The sequence below is a fragment of the Astatotilapia calliptera genome, chromosome 17, assembly GCF_900246225.1.
Source record: "Astatotilapia calliptera chromosome 17, fAstCal1.2, whole genome shotgun sequence".
Taxonomy (NCBI): Eukaryota; Metazoa; Chordata; class Actinopteri; order Cichliformes; family Cichlidae; genus Astatotilapia; species Astatotilapia calliptera.
This window is the reverse complement of record NC_039318.1, coordinates 19,581,790-19,597,677: the sequence shown is the minus strand read 5'-3', so window position 1 is coordinate 19,597,677 and position 15,888 is coordinate 19,581,790. Positions and strand designations below refer to the sequence as shown.

Below are 15,888 nucleotides of genomic sequence, written 5' to 3'. Positions count from 1 at the left end.
GACAACTGCTGGTGAGGGATTTGAATGAAGATCACATGGCCAGGGGACCAATCAGCAGCCGTCAGCTCATCCACTCCGGGACCTGCAAAGACTTAAAGGCACAGACAACAACAGCCACCAAAACAGATTATGGACAGGGCCATAACACAGATCCCTCAGGTCATCTGGATCCGGTCTTTTATCAGTTCCCAGAATCAGAACCAGACACGGAGAAGCTGCATTCAGCTTTTATGCTCCTTATATCTGGAACAAACTCCCAGAAAGCCTCAGATCAGCTGAAACACTCAGTTTATTTAAATCCAGGTTGAAGACTCACCTGTTCTCAGCTGCATTTGAATAAAGCACCAAATCCACACTTTTAAGCTTAAATTTCAAAACTTACATTTAACTACTGATTTTATCTACTGTTCTGATTTTATCTGTTTTGATTTTATATACTGTTGTTTGTTTGTTTGTTTGTTTGTTAATTAGTTAGTTAGTTTATTTGCTTGTTTTAATCAATTTTAAATCATGCTTTTTATTTGTTCTTGTTTCTAATGTCTCTGTAAAGCACTTTGAATCACCTTGTTGTTGAATTGTGCTATACAAATAAACTTGCCTTGCCTTGCCTTGCCTTTGATTGAAGCGCTGAAACCTTTTTATTTGTTTTCAATTTCAGACATCTGTTGCATGTCATGCACCCAACCTGCTTCCAATTACTCCTGTTTCCCTGCGTGAGGTAAAAAAAACAAGGAAAAATCCTGTTGAAGTGTTTTTATGAGAGGCATACTTATGCCGAGATATTGCACAGAGAAAAAAAAAGGTCTGAAGTTTAATATTCCCATGTAATTTTCTGAAGTGTCCTTGGGCAGCTGTCGGGCATGAGCTGATAAATTTAGTCATTTAAATCTGGTGAGTGGCCGCTGCACCTGCTGCATCTCGGCCTTATGCAAGAGTAACGATATCCATCTCCTGTTAAACCCATTCATGCACCAATCTGTTGTTTAGCTACCAAAAACACGCCATCACAATTGCTATTGTTACTGCAGAGCAATGTCAGAAATGGAGAACCTCAGAAATGTTTGAACCTCAGAAAAGCAGCATCATTAGAACACCTGCAGCTGTTAAGAGAAAAGCAGCTCACGTTTACGTGCCACGTGTGAGACAAAAACTGTCTTGTGCTAACAGTAACAGTAAACACTGCAGGAGACATCTTGAACCTGAAAATCAGGTAATCACTCCTGGACTTAAAATCCCTGCTGAACTCCCTGCTGATCCCAACTGTAATTTTCACCTAAAGGCCAAATTCCTGTTTGGCCAGATGGGCAAAGTGTTAGCCAATCACTTTACAGTTTCACAGACGGCTCTCTTAAATTAAAACCACATCTACAAATACAGAGGTTTTGCAAACAATTCAATTCAATTCAATTTTATTTATATAGCGCCAAATCACAACATAAGTCGCCTCAAGGCGGCGCTTCATAGATACAGAGAAAAACCCAACAATCATATGACCCCCTATGAGCAAGCACTTTGGCAACAGTGGGAAGGAAAAACTCCCTTTTAACAGGAAGAAACCTCCGGCAGAACCAGGCTCAGGGAGGGGCGGCCATCTGCTGCGACCGGTTGGGGTGAGAGAAGGAAGACAGGATAAAGACATGCTGTGGAAGAGAGACAGAGGTTAATAACAGATATGATTCAATGCAGAGAGGTCTGTTAATACATAGTGAGCGAGAAAGGTGACTGGAAAGGAAAAACTCAATGCATCATGGGAATCCCCCGGCAGCCTATGTCTATTGCAGCATAGCTAAGGGAGGATTCAGGGTCACCTGGTCCAGCCCTAACTATATGCTTTAGGAAAAAGGAAAGTTTTAAGCCTAATCTTGAATGAAGAGATAGTGTCTGTCTCCTGAATCCAAACTGGAAGCTGGTTCCACAGAAGAGGGGCCTGAAAACTGAAGGCTCTCCCTCCCATTCTACTTTTAAATACTCTAGGAACAACAAGTAGGCCTGCAGAGCGAGAGCGAAGCGCTCTAATAGGGTGATATGGTACTACAAGGTCATTAAGATAAGATGGGGCCTGATTATTTAAGACCTTGTATGTGAGGAGCAGGATTTTGAATTCAATTCTGGATTTAACAGGAAGCCAATGAAGGGAAGCCAAAACAGGAGAAATATGCTCTCTCTTTCTAGTCCCTGTCAGGACTCTTGCTGCAGCATTTTGGATTAGCTGAAGGCTTTTCAGTGAGTTTTTTGGACATCCTGATAATAATGAATTACAGTAGTCCAGCCTGGAAGTAATAAATGCATGAACTAGTTTTTCAGCGTCACTCTGAGACAGGATATGTCTAGTTTTAAAGATGTTGCGCAAATGGAAGAACAGGTGACCAACCCGTCTGTGACACTCATTGTCTGTGTGTGTTCCCCAGCTGGTTGTCAAAAACCTCCTTGCAGTCACTTTGGCTGCCACAGTCGCCTCTAGTTTGCATGGAAGATGGTGACATGTCTGCAGAGACTCACCAACTACCAGCTGAGTGACAGTAAAACTTTAAAAAGGACAGTGCAAACTGGAAATAGTAAATGTTTGTTCAAAGTAATAGTCACGCCATTTGAATGCCAATGTTGTTGGTAAGCTGCTAGTTAGCCAGTGTTTGCAGACCAGTTGCCATTTTCTATAACCTCCAGCAACCAGTTAAGGAGTGCTCATTTTTCCCTTTCGTCTGCTGGTTAAACCACGTCAACTCTCGAGCAGTGAGTTCATGATGTCACTCGGGTCACTCAGGTCCACTCTTTAGCAAAAACACTCAAAATGCAGTCTCACAAACCAGCTGATGATGTCACCACGGTTACACTTTAGGAAAGTCTTTATCTGATCCTGATACGTTTATCAGACGGAGACAAAAACAGCTGGAAATGGATGATAATGCTGTGCTGTAATATGTGGAGATAAGCATTTGTTTGTTAAACATATAAACGTCTGAGCTACACTGAGCTCACACTGTTGGCTTTTTGGTGCTCCAAGTGGCCAGAAAATATAAATATTTCACTATTAAGCTCAACCCTGACACGTTCACACTGGAGAACATGTTGACTCTGAACACAAAGAGAACCAGATCTAAAGAGGTTAGATCAGAAACAGTTACCATCAAGAAACATTTTTGAGCAAAGACAAAAATCTTCATGGAGCCTCAAAACATGCTTGAGCTTTATCAATTAAAATGATATCATGTTTCTCACGCAAGCCACTGAATTTGTGATCCCTGTTCTAGAGGAAAAAGGTTGATCCTATCAGGAAGAACCTCAATTTATTGTTTGGATATTTCACTTAAAACCCCTGAAATTCCAGTTTTATGGTGGCACTGCAGGAAACCCATAACTCTGATGATCATAATAGTCTTTATGAAAGATTACTGACTTATGCAGGCCGGATCAATCCACAGATCTATAACTAATATTTTTTCATTACTTTAGCTCTTCACTGCTTTTGTACTTAGTGAAAGTTACTAAAAGCAGGTAAGTGATCACCTATAAAACCCTCCTGTTACAGACAGAAAGCAGTCGAACATCACGTGACGACACAAACAACAGCTTTTATCTGCCTTTACAAAACGTGCAATACATATTAGAGCAATACAGAGATGACAGAAAACATCACACTCATGAAATATCTTCAATATCTACAAACACATCTGAGAATGAGTCTCTAAAGAGGCTCAAAGCTGCTACAGAAGCCAGCAAAGCATGAGCGAGCATCAGAGCATCATAATAAAAATTAATAATTAAACAGATGTTCACAGAGGCAGTGTTAATTATACTGAACAAATAGCACTTTTAATTAGGATTTACAATTTTAAGCAGGGTAGTGTGGATACACGTCCCAGAGTCATTCCAGCTCCTTAAAGGTAAATATGAGTTGATTTTCTAACCTAATTTCTTTTTGTGAAAGTATTTTTGTTTGGTTGGTTTTTTAATTTTGAAAAAAAAAAAAGTTCAACCCAAACTTTCCACATTTTATAACTAAAAGAATTAAATAATTATTAATAAAGTACCTTTCCACTCCAGCGTTCTTAAAACAATGATTTCACAGTATGAAGGTTAAACTTCATAGCTTCATTAAGTACACTGTGATAGAGGCACTGACTGATTAAATACGGAATGACATCAGGTGAGGTCATGGATATCCCAATGTAGACAAATTCATCCGCCACTGAAAATAGTCCCCCCAAAATGCACTATTTTCCTGTTTGATTGTTAAATTTAGAAAACAGCACAACAAAGAGGATTTTATTGAGGCTTTAAGAGCTGGAAATATTTTTTTTAAGTTTTGTATGTTCAGAGGGAGAAAGCAAAAGCGAGAAAGTATGAAGCAGAAAGGGACAAACACATTTTTTTTTGAGAGGGAAGGGATTTGTACATGAATTAATTCAAGGACTGCAGAGTAACACCAGACTTAACCTCAAGTCTTAAAAAATGATCTCGTAAACATGCTTTAAATACTTCAATGAGAGCAGCTCTCCAAGGAAACACACCCAATAGTGCATTCAAAGTGAAATACATCCACACTGCCTGTACTGTACAGCACTTATTTACTATCCCCACAGTCTCCAACCCCGCAGACTGGAAATGAGTTATTAAACTTCAGCTGTGTGAACCCAAACAAGCCAAACACCAAAAATGTCCTTTGGAGTAAACTTTCCCACTGGATTGGAACAAAAAAACAGAGGGTAGGTGTGAACGCACCCTCAGATGATGTCATACCTTCCCTCACTGCTTCAAACCTGCTGCAGTTTTACTAACCACGCACACACATACACACATAAACACACAAAGGTAGTGTTTCTGGGGGTCAGGATGCAGATGGGATTGGCGGGCAGCTTTTGGGGGTGTGGTTGAGGTCTCTGACAGGCTCTGAAGGGCGTTGACCCTGCAGGCGGGTCAGCAGCGTGGTCCGGCGGATGCTGCTGTCCGAATCCTGGTGGTGGAACCGGTTTCGCAGGTGGCAACAGCACGGCAGGCTGCGGGCGAAGTCCGACAGCAGGTTACCGCTGAAGATCATGTAGATCCAGGGGTTGCAGCAGCTGTTGAGGCTGGCCAGCAGGGCGGAGAGCGTCACAGCGGCATTCTCAGAGTCTGCAGGGGAAACGGGAAGAGAGATTTATGAAGCACACTCGGAGACGTCAGCAACTAAACCAAAGTGTTTTTCCTTTTAAAGTACATGTACTAGTCTGAAACACACTGGAGTACTGCCAGCCTGCCGGGCAGCTCTTAATAAGGTTTGGCTGCCTTCATGTAGCTGTGGCCTGCAAAGCAACCCCGAGCGAACGCCAGTATTAACAGACCAGCTCAGCTCTCCTGCACCACCGATAACAAGGACAGCTGATGCTGAAGGCCGCGTGAGACTCTGCAATTCTCTCCTGATTAAAGACGGATCGTTTGCGGTGAGACAGCAGCAGAGGTTTGGAGGGATAGAAATGGTAATAATTACTGACGTGATGGAGCCGCTGAGACAAGTTTCATTACAGCAGAGCAAATGGTTAAGTCCAGTGAGGCATTCAAACAAGAGTGCATCAAATAGAAATACATACATTAACTACTCTAAAAATACATTATTTGGCCTTGCTATCATATTCAGGCCTCCTGTTTTTATGTCCTCCAAGGTCATGTGTTTGGAAGAGTCAGCGTATCATTCTGTTTGTAAGCACGATAACTTACATTCACCAAGGTCTTCAAGGTCAACTTAGTGATTTATAACGTATATAACCTCTTATAAGTGTGCTGTGTATTATCAACACATAGAAAGTACCACATAAAGATTTTAAATATCATGTCACATTTGACCTCTGACCTCTCCTTCAAGGTGAATAGATTAATCTGAAGGTCAAAGTAAAGATAATGCTATGTCGAGCTATTTAAAACTTTTCGTTGAACTGCCATTGTTTGTATTGACAACATATAGCCATACGTATGTGGATACTAAATATCACGTTACTTTGAACCTCTGAACTCTTCCTTAAGGTCAAATAAGGTAAAACTTTAATAAAAAGACTTTTATATTTAAAACTCTATAAAAATTCTGCTGCCTTCAATTCAGTTCAATTTAATTGTATTTATATAGCATCAAATCACAACAACAGTTCCTTCAAGGTTCTTTATATTCTAAGGTAAAGACCCTACAATAATACAAAGAAATCCCAACAATCAGCAGGCACTTGGCAACGGTGGGAAGGAAAACTCAGTTTTAACAGGAAGAGACATCAAGCAGACCCAGGCTCCAGGAGGGGCGGCCATCTGCTTTGACCGGATGATGCTGGTATACAGGGGCTGTATCCCAATTCAGGGTCTGCAGCCTTAAAGGCCGCATTTTAAGGCCGATTACGTCACAGACTGAGGGACCCACTGCTGCACATCATCTGTGAGGCTTTGCACCCCTGATGATCCACCAGGACAAACTCAGCAGTGTGTGAGGAAGAGGAGGAGGAAGAGCCAGCAGCAGCTGACAGATGGAGAGAATAGACAGACTGTTCCCTGTTTGTGAAGGACTGCTAGGAAAGTTTAAAATAACTAATTGTCTGTCCTGAATCAGTCTTATTAAATAATTTAATCATCCCAGTGTTTTCAGTGTGGGAGAAAGTACTCAGGGCCTTCAAGTTAAACACTATGAAAGGCAGAAACAAGTTTAATATTCAGAAACCTAAAGTCTGTATCAGCAGCAGAATGGACCTAAAAATGTTTGTTTCAGTTCTATGAAGCTTTGAGTATTTTGGATTAGTAGCACTGCTGTGTTTGTTGCATCATATTGCTGTAATTGTTTATATGTTTTATATATTCTGAGGTAAGTTGATCTATAGTGTTACATCATATTCTATAAGGATGTTATGTGTTTGTATACTTTGTGCCCAGTTTGACCCATTTAGCAGAAGCCAGCCTGTTTAAGGCTCTGATATCTATTCTGTATGACTTAAAGCAGTTATGACATGGTCTGATTTTCTCACCCAATAAAGGAATATTTCATATATCAGTCTACTCTTCATTTTATCAGACACAGTTTTCACAGCTCGTACATTTGCTTTTTACACATATATGTAAGCATTGAGCCAAATTTAGTAATGCCAACATATTAAAAGAACAATATTTGTCTCTTATATATAATACATCTATAGATACACTGTCAAAGATACTTGTCTTTGAGTGAAGATTTAAGGTGATGGGAAATATAAATAAATGCAACTCTACTCTTTACTGAAGCTCAGTATTTGACACGGAGTTCAAACTCACTGTTGTAATAACTAATAATGATTAATATAATAACTATAATATTGGCCATATTATATTTACATTACCAAAGTGAGATGACTTTAGTCTCATGAACAACATTAGCTAATTGTTATTTAATAGCTAATCTTAAATGACTGTTCAGTAAAGAAATGAAGCCCAACAATCATGTTTTACAGTCCTGTGGTCTCAGCCTCAGATACTTATCAAATCACACAAAGCTCATGTAGAAACAAATGTATAAAATGTGTTCTCCTTTATTTCTGTCAGACAAAGCTGTATGAAACGTTTCCAGCTGTTAGTATCATGGTTGCTAGGCAACCTGGGCAGCACAAGGGAGGCTAGACCGTCCCATTTCACAACCTTACAAGCCTCGCACTTCCGGCCTCAGCAGTCTTTGAGTACGGCCCTTGAGGACCGTTAAGGCTGCGTACTTTAAGGCTGCAGACCCTGAATTGGGATACAGCGAGGGATTCTAAATGTTATATTGACCTCTGTCCTGTGAACTATGACCTCACGTTTGCATTTCAGAGCTGCCTTTCTTTCAAGATGAGCCAAAACGTCTTCTATTTGAGAGAAATGATTGAGAGAATGAGCTGCATAGTTTGTTAGAAGTATACTTCTATACAAATCACCACAAATGTCCTAAGGTACATTTAAAAGAACAGCTAAAACTATGTAAATTTGTAGAAAATACAAAAGTGTTCAACTTTCTGGCCTATCAGAAGTTTCTCTTGCCGTGCTTCTTGTCATAAAACTGTTATTCTGCAATCTGTTGAACTTTTGTTGACTTTTTGGGGCCTTTATGTGGACAAAAATGTCATTAAACAACGTACATAACATCCAGTTGCTGATATGATCGCTGGTTCCCAGTGTGGCCCCGCCCGTGTGTGTTGACAGAAACACAAATATGTAACCAGCCAATCACGGAGCAGCAATTCAGTGCATTTAGGCACGTAAACACGATGAAGATGACCTGCTGAAGTTTAAACTGAACAGCAGGATTGAGATAAAAGTGATTTAAGTGACTCTACAATACACACAGGGTCTTCTTGATTGCAGAAAATTGGAAAAATGTTGCCTGCTCAGCTTTGGGATGTGGTGGAATGGGAGATTCGCATTGTGGATGTTCAGCAGACAAATCTGCAGCAGCTGTTTGATGCTGTCGTGTCAGAATGATCCAAAAATGATGTTTCCAGCACCTTGCTGAATCTTTTCCACAAAGAATTAATGAAGCTCTGGAAGAAATAGAGGTCCAGCCTGGTCATGCCCATGTTCCTGATGACCAAATACCAGAATTTAGACTTAAAAGCATTTGCCAACTGACCAACACCACTACATTGATCATTGTTTGAATTTTTGGCATTTTAAAACATTTGAAAAAGAATCTCAAATCTGATATGTTCTAGTTTTTCAACTGTACAGAAACTCCAGCAGAACCCAACAAGCCCAACAGGGTCCCTATATGATGATACTAGAAAGCTTCATCTCTGCTTCAGCCATTAAATGCATGCTTTAATAACAGATATGGTTTGGAAGGAAAGAGTTGGCATTTGTGTAAGTTTGGAAGATTTCCCTGCAATATTGTAATTATTTAAGTTTTAATTAAAGGCCAATTAAAGGCTTTCTTTGTTTAGCTTTGAGCCAGTTTAACCATGTGTGAAGTTTCCAGCTTTTTCAAATACCAATTAAAAAGTAGAAAATATAGAGAAGTGTGGCAGGTCACAGAGAAATTGGAAAGCAGAAACTTGTGGCCAACCTTAACCACCGAATAAATTAAAAGAGGAGATATGTGAAATTTTTTTATTTTTATCTTTTGATGTTTTTTATTAAACCTCAAGCCTGTGCATGTCAGTGCTGAGTAATTTTCCAATGATAGAAGTCAGGATATGAATTTTATTTTGCAGCTTCGGAGTCTGTTAAAGGAGAAAAGGCTGCCCTGGTCTGCTCACCCACTTGAAGAATTTCATTATCACTGTCATACAGAGCCTTACTGACTGGTGAGGGCATGAGTGCTGCTTCCAGCAGCTTGATAGGAATTCATTTTCAGGGAACATCAGGGTTATATCATTTTCTGGCGTAAAACCAGTCAGAGCTCTGAACTTTTTAAATATAATCCCTTTCTGAGTGCAAGGAACAATTTAACCACTTTGTCTCATTTTGAACCCAAACTGCTGCAGAGTGGAGCAAATTAAAATGAAAGATTTTAACCAAACTGAGCCTCACGTGTGAGAGAAATGTTATAATATGCGAGACAGTAAACTGGCTTAGAATCTGTCGATTTATAAACTGACCAAATGTTTACCAAACTGCCAAACGATTATCAGCATATTCTATTTTGTAAGCTATGATCAAGATCTTATTTAAAGAGTTTAGAAATGCTTCATGACTTCGCTGATTCAATCACTGTCTGTGTTTGCAAAATATTTTTCCAGTGGTGGAATGTAACAAAGTATATTTACTCAGGTGTTTTACTGATATGCAGTTCTGATGTTATGTTCTGCTCCTTTTCTATTTTGAGTGAGAATGTTGTGTTTTGTACTCCGTGTTATAGTTTTAAAATTTCAGTTACTCATTTTTATGCTGATGTTAAAAATTTATAAATAGATAGATAGAAGGTAAAACTAACCAGCAGTAAATCAGGTCATTAAAGTCATCTCCAGCTGCATCTTTAGAGTGATGGCAACATATTAATCTTTATGTTTATCGCCTTAACATTTTTATGCTAAAACTTTTGCCGTGTTTGGCAACACTGTGTATATAATTATGATTATTATTTGAGGAAAAGTCTAAACATCACTTGGACCAAACGGTTTTTTCACCGGAGGCTGCAGAGATTTGGAATTTTTTTTCTTTTTTCATACCAGAAAATCTCACAGAAAAAAAGAAAAATTTCGCTTTTAGTTTGAAAATGTGGCTGAAATATCTTCAGGTCTGCAGTTACTGCCTGTGCGAAGCTTTGGCTCACATGCCTTAAATTTCTTTGCACTGAAGAAATGTATCTGTGGGTTTGTTGATGGTTTGCTCTTCAACTGTAATTTCTTCTTCTTCTTTAAGTACTTTCATTATGAGTACACTTTGTTTTATGAAGGTGCTTCATTTCGCACATTTTTCAATATGTCACATTTTTTAATCTGCACCATCGGATGATCTAAGGAAAATGAGCCCTTAGCATCTGTTGTAATATATGTAGTGCACATTGTTCTTGTTAAATAAACCCAAATCAACTACATTAATTGATTAATTAAAAAAATTGTTTCACTACCTTGTAAAAAAAAGTTATTGAGCACTGAAGCACGTTTAAATTATTGCGCAAAATAACATCTGCATGCGGGCACGAGGCTAAACACGTGCCTACCAATAGCAATATTACATTTGGATTTATAGGCTTTGCATTGTGATTTTTATTTAACTGGAGCCGCCAATAATTGAACCAAAGACATCTTAATTAAAGAAAATTTGCTCTTTAGCATTCTTTTAATTCCCTTAAAATCCCTTCCAGGGAAGGTGGAACGTCTAAAGTTGCTACAAAGCAGAAAATTTGACTGCAGACCGGGGTGGACAAGTGCGCTAATTTGTAGATGAGCGCAAAGCATTTTTGCCTCATATGTTGAGGGGATGTGCCTCTTTGTGGCTCAAAGGTGAACACATGTCTCACCAGAAAAGATGTGGCTCAAACGGAGACACGTGGACGTGTGTACAGGCTGAAATAACAGTGTTACAGGGAGCTGTTAGCTTCTGTTTATTCTCACAAGAAGTTGTGATTCAATTTAAATTAAATTAAAAATCTGCATTCTGCCTTTAGCTTTGTAATTTCAAACCTGTGAAGTTCGCTAAATTTACTTAAACCTCAGTCTGCCCATTCGCTTTACTCACACTTTGCCACAAGTGTGATTTATATTTTTAGTAAGGTTCTGGTCCTGTCAGCAGGTCACTCACCGTCCCAGGAGAATGTCTCATCCCACACCGACCACATTTGCACCGTGAAGAAAGGCGCCCAGCACACCACGTACGCCACCACGATCACAAAGGTCATCTTGACCGTGCGTAATTTGGCACGGGAGATGGTGCTGACGCTGCTCACCGAGCTCCGGCTCAGCATCCCGCTTTTGCTGGCCTCCGCGCTCTTTCTTCTCTGGGTTTTGTATCTGAGGTTCCTCCAGATCGTACGGCAGATAAATCCGTAGCAGAACACGAGCACGGCCACGGGCACCACGAAGATCCCGACCGTGATCCAGGTGATGTACGCGCGAACCCCCCACGGCTCCACGAAGTGCCCCCAGCAGTCGTAGACGGCTGAGCCGGGGCGCACCTCGCTCAGGGAGAAGATGCAGTACTGTGGGGTGCTGAGGACCAGACTGCACGCCCAGGTGGAGCCGATCATGATATAGGCGCGCTGCGTGGGCTGCTGAAGCGTCTGCAGCGGGTGGCAGATGGCGATATAGCGGTCCACGGTCATCATCACCATCATGTAGGTGGAGGCGAACATGCCCAGCACCTGCAGGTGCTTCACGATGCGGCACAAGAAGTCCGGCCCATAGAAGCGGAACGTGACCTCCCAGCAGAGCTGCGGCAGCACCTGGAAGAAGGCCACCACCAGGTCAGCCAGGCACAGGTGCTTCATAAACAGGTGCATGCGCGACGGTTTCCGCCGGGCTCGGTACATGGCGAGCAGCACGCTCAGGTTGCCCACCACCGCCGCCACGAACGCCAGGCTCAGCACGGTGATCTCGAGCTTGGCCACCTCCTCGTTACGTCCGAACGGGTCGGTGTCGTTTCTCTTCAGCTGCTGCGTAAAGTTAGAGCTATCGGTGCAGTTTTGGTGCGTGGCATTGCAGGAGCTCACCGAGGAGAGCGGCATGGTCACCGTTTCTCCTCCGGGCGCATGGAGGTGTCTGCGCGCTTGTGCGTAACCGTAACCCTCTTCCAGCGTGTACGGGACTATTGAGAAGAATTCACGGGTTAAAAAGCCAGAAGGGATCCATCTGTTTCCCTGCGAGGTGCACAAAAACTCCAACCTGAATCCGAGCAGCAGATCTAGCCCCTTTTAAAGTACACTGCCCCCGAGAACCAGCCCTCTGCATGCCTCACTGTATCCAAAGCCCCACACACGCGCACTTCATCACCTTACTCCCTCCCACCAGCTCCATGCTTAGGATAAAGTGAAAGGGGGGGGGGAGTAAAAGACGAACATAGAGGACAAAATAAAAACTGAAAATACCAGATTAAAAAAAAAGAAAGAACGATTATTTATTTAGTCTTTAAAAAATTTACTTTCAAGATCGACTCTTTTTTTTTTTTTTTTTTTGTAAATGTCACTATAATAATTTGTCAGTTTCAGTTTTTGAACTTCATCTCTGACATTTTTGGAAAAGTAACAAAAGCCACAAAATTCCAGTTCTGGAAGTCAGAAACTTTTCCTAAGCTACAAATATGTGAAATCAGAAGATCATAACTGCTGCTGCTGTCTTGTGACCCAGAATATTTTATTGTTACTCTCAAAATTTTTCCCATTTGCCCTCCTGTGAACCCCTTTTCCAGTAAATTAAAATTACATAATGGAAATTCAAAATGTCACATCTCAGGGTGCACACTGGACACCACGGGCCATATTATTGGAGAGAGAATCACAATGATCATGAGCAAGATTCTGGCAACAGTGGGGAGGAAAAACACTATTTAACAGGAAGAGACCGGTGACCTGTCCAGGATAATTTTATTACCAAAATCAAAGGTATATTTATATTTTCTCATCATAACATAATGATATGTTTGGTCAAACACAGCAGTATTTTGTGTTTTAAATATCAGTGGAGCAACATGGGGACTACAGCTCTGCCTTTGAGACCATCCCACCCAGTAGACTGCGCCAAGATGTCTGACCAGGATCAACACTGCGCATGTCACATCCCATAACACAACAAAAAAGGCAAGAGAAATGATTATTCACTTTGGGAGGAAGCAGAATCTCCGTGTGTAACCGGTGTGTCCCTGCACACGGCAAACACGTTCCACATATTCACAGCATCTAGTAAAAACAGGCGTAATGATGACAATAATGAACTAAAACACACAATCAGAAACATCAGGGTGGAGAAAGATATAATTAGTGTTAGAAAAGAAATGACACTGACCTCTGCTACAGAGGAATTGCAGAAAAGGAGAGAGGCCAAACGGGTACCACAAAATTAGGGTTGCACCAAAGAAGAAGAAAAGGATGAGGAGGGGCTGATAATGAGCTGATAATGAAGATAACTACAGGCTTGGAGGTGTTAGAAGTCTGGCATACCACAAACAGTTTGGGGTTTAGGACACATTTTGTATAATTATAAGAATATGTCATTTATGACCCGGTTACACACACATCCTGATACATCAACGGGGAGAAGGTGGAGAAGGTGTCCACACTTCCTGAGAGTGCTCAGGAAGGTGAACCTCACACAGCATCTCTTGGTGTCTTTCTACTGGTGCTCCACTGAAATTGTCCTCACTCAGCTCTGCAAAAAATGATAAAAACATCAGAAAACACCAGCTGGCTGCCCTGGAGACATGTTCAGCATCCTGGAAGACTCAGCTTAATCTGTCTGACCTGTTACCCTCAAGAAAACGCACACTTTTCCATCTTAAAGCCATTATCATCCGAAACAATGACTGAACCCCCCCCCCCTCCAACCAACACACACCACACACCAATTACAACACATGCAACAACAGTTACAGGAGTAAACCCTTTGATGGATTTTTAATGTGCAATAATGGACTTTTTAATGCACACAGTGACAACAAATGTATGGCACTGTAGAAATATGTTTTGTGTGCCTGAGTGGAAAGAACTGTTTTATTATTTCTATTTACGGTATAACTTATTTATATCATAAAATTAATTGAGTCGGACTTTGAGAGCGACTACATTTACTTGTATATGTTTTTTTCTGCGAGTCTTTAATAAGTGTTTTATAATGCGGTCAAACAAGCATTCAGTAATCCAACTTAAAAAGTTAAAAATTAAAAATTAAAACCACCAAACTTGGGTGAAATAATGAATACCATTAGATACAACACCACAGCTTAGCTGTCAGTTTACATTTTGTGGCATCACATGTAACGCCTGCAGGTGGATGAAACGATACTGAGCATGTGCAGTAGGCAGAAGCAAACCATGATGCTTGAAAACAGCAGATCCAAAAGGTAAATAAAATCCCTCCATGAGCATCAGAAGCCCACTTGCCAACAGGCTGATTTTCTTATGAGGAATAAAGTGTGAATCCACATTTGTTTTCAGTTTATGTGCATAATAGAAATAAAAAAGATGACACCGCAACCATTAGAAATAATAAACAGCAGTGCTTAAAGGCTTCCCGCACATTTTCCAAACCAAATTTGCCTCACGGGACCTTTAATTCTCCTCCTCTGTGGCAGAACTTCGTTGTCCCGCCGTCCTCTGCCAATGAAGTAAATAACACCGTCACTTCTTGCACTTGCTGCCTTACAAGGCCACAACTTAGTATCTTAATGTTCAATCTATATGCAAAGAACGCAAGCTGAGCGAGGGGTGGAGAAAGCGGACTGTTTTTCATGTCAGAGGCAGAGCCAGCTGCTGATGCAGACGATTACATAATGTGTTGTGTTTAAACAATGGTGGGTAATGGTCAGGGCTGTCAGGAGTTATAGATTAATTACGCTGTGATTAGGAAAGCTGTCAGGCTGGTATGGAAAATGATGCATGGCCCAGGCCGGCGTGCACACTGATAAGGCCTCAGAGGAAGGCACACATGGGAAAAGGCGCATGTTACATGTGTATGATATACAGGTGCACACGGCAAACACACTTCCATTCTCTGTTTTGAAAGGGTTATGTGACCAAAGCCACAAAAATCAGTATTTTCTCCAAGCACGCATATATTAGACATATTGATTTCACTGGAGACCTGGAGACCTCAGCAAAGCAGGGGAAACCACCTCAAAGCCAGAGTTCAGGAGCTCGGCAGAAGTGTTTTTGTCTGTCTGTCAAAATGTGCAAAATTCAAACATGAAACTTAGCAGGTGTACAGCTCAGTTCAAAATACAGGATCTACTTCAGCTGGTGCGATCCTAATCACAACATGGTGTCTAGCTTCAGTTATTTATATTATGTAAACAAAAACATTCAGCTAATACCAAACAGGAAAGCAAAATCTATAACAATCGCTTGCTTTAAACCACAGACTGTATATAAAAGATGGACATAGCCAGCATGACATCAGAGAAAGATATTTTAGACACATGTGGTCTGATTGCAGTGGTGGTCCCTGAGAGGTCAAAAACACCAGGAAATACAAAAACTCAGCAAATTTTAAAAATAGAAAATGGAAGTGTTTCTGGGGAAGAAAAATATTTGTCACTTCTTTGAACAGCTCAAAGAAGTGACAAAGTAAACAGTAAACAGTTAATAGCAAACGTGTGTCTACAGTATTATATGAGTCGCGTGATTAAAGTGTGTCTCACGTTTTTGTTTCTGTCACTGTTCCGTCACGTTATTATGTCCCCAGAAACACTTTCCTTCTGTTTCGCGGTTGTTTTGTTTTTTGTGCTTTCGAGGTATTTTTCTGTTAGCTGTTGTTTTCTAAGTTGCAATGCGCTTGAACTCTCAGGGCCACT

The 15,888-nt window shown here is 40.9% G+C and overlaps 1 protein-coding gene across 1 annotated transcript; it reads right to left on the bottom strand.

The window, feature by feature from the left end:
* Window positions 1–3,482: 3,482 nt before the first annotated feature.
* Window positions 3,483–12,289, bottom strand: LOC113008670 (arg8-vasotocin receptor-like). Its single transcript, XM_026146260.1, has 2 exons — window positions 11,191–12,289; window positions 3,483–5,109 (listed from the first exon to the last, which is right to left on the bottom strand). Exons 1-2 carry the CDS (start codon window positions 12,110–12,112, stop codon window positions 4,826–4,828), a joined length of 1,206 nt encoding a protein of 401 aa, XP_026002045.1. The 5' UTR covers window positions 12,113–12,289; the 3' UTR covers window positions 3,483–4,825.
* Between the last annotated feature and the right edge of the window lie 3,599 nt (window positions 12,290–15,888).

Bases quoted from the DNA above. Each gene is read 5' to 3' on its own strand.
- LOC113008670 (XM_026146260.1), bottom strand. From the start codon at position 12,112: ATGCCGCTCTCCTCGGTGAGCTCCTGCAATGCCACGCACCAAAACTGC. The intron at 5,110-11,190 runs GTGAGTGACCTG...TTTCCCCTGCAG, and splicing joins TGAGACATTCTCCTGGGACG to ACTCTGAGAATGCCGCTGTG.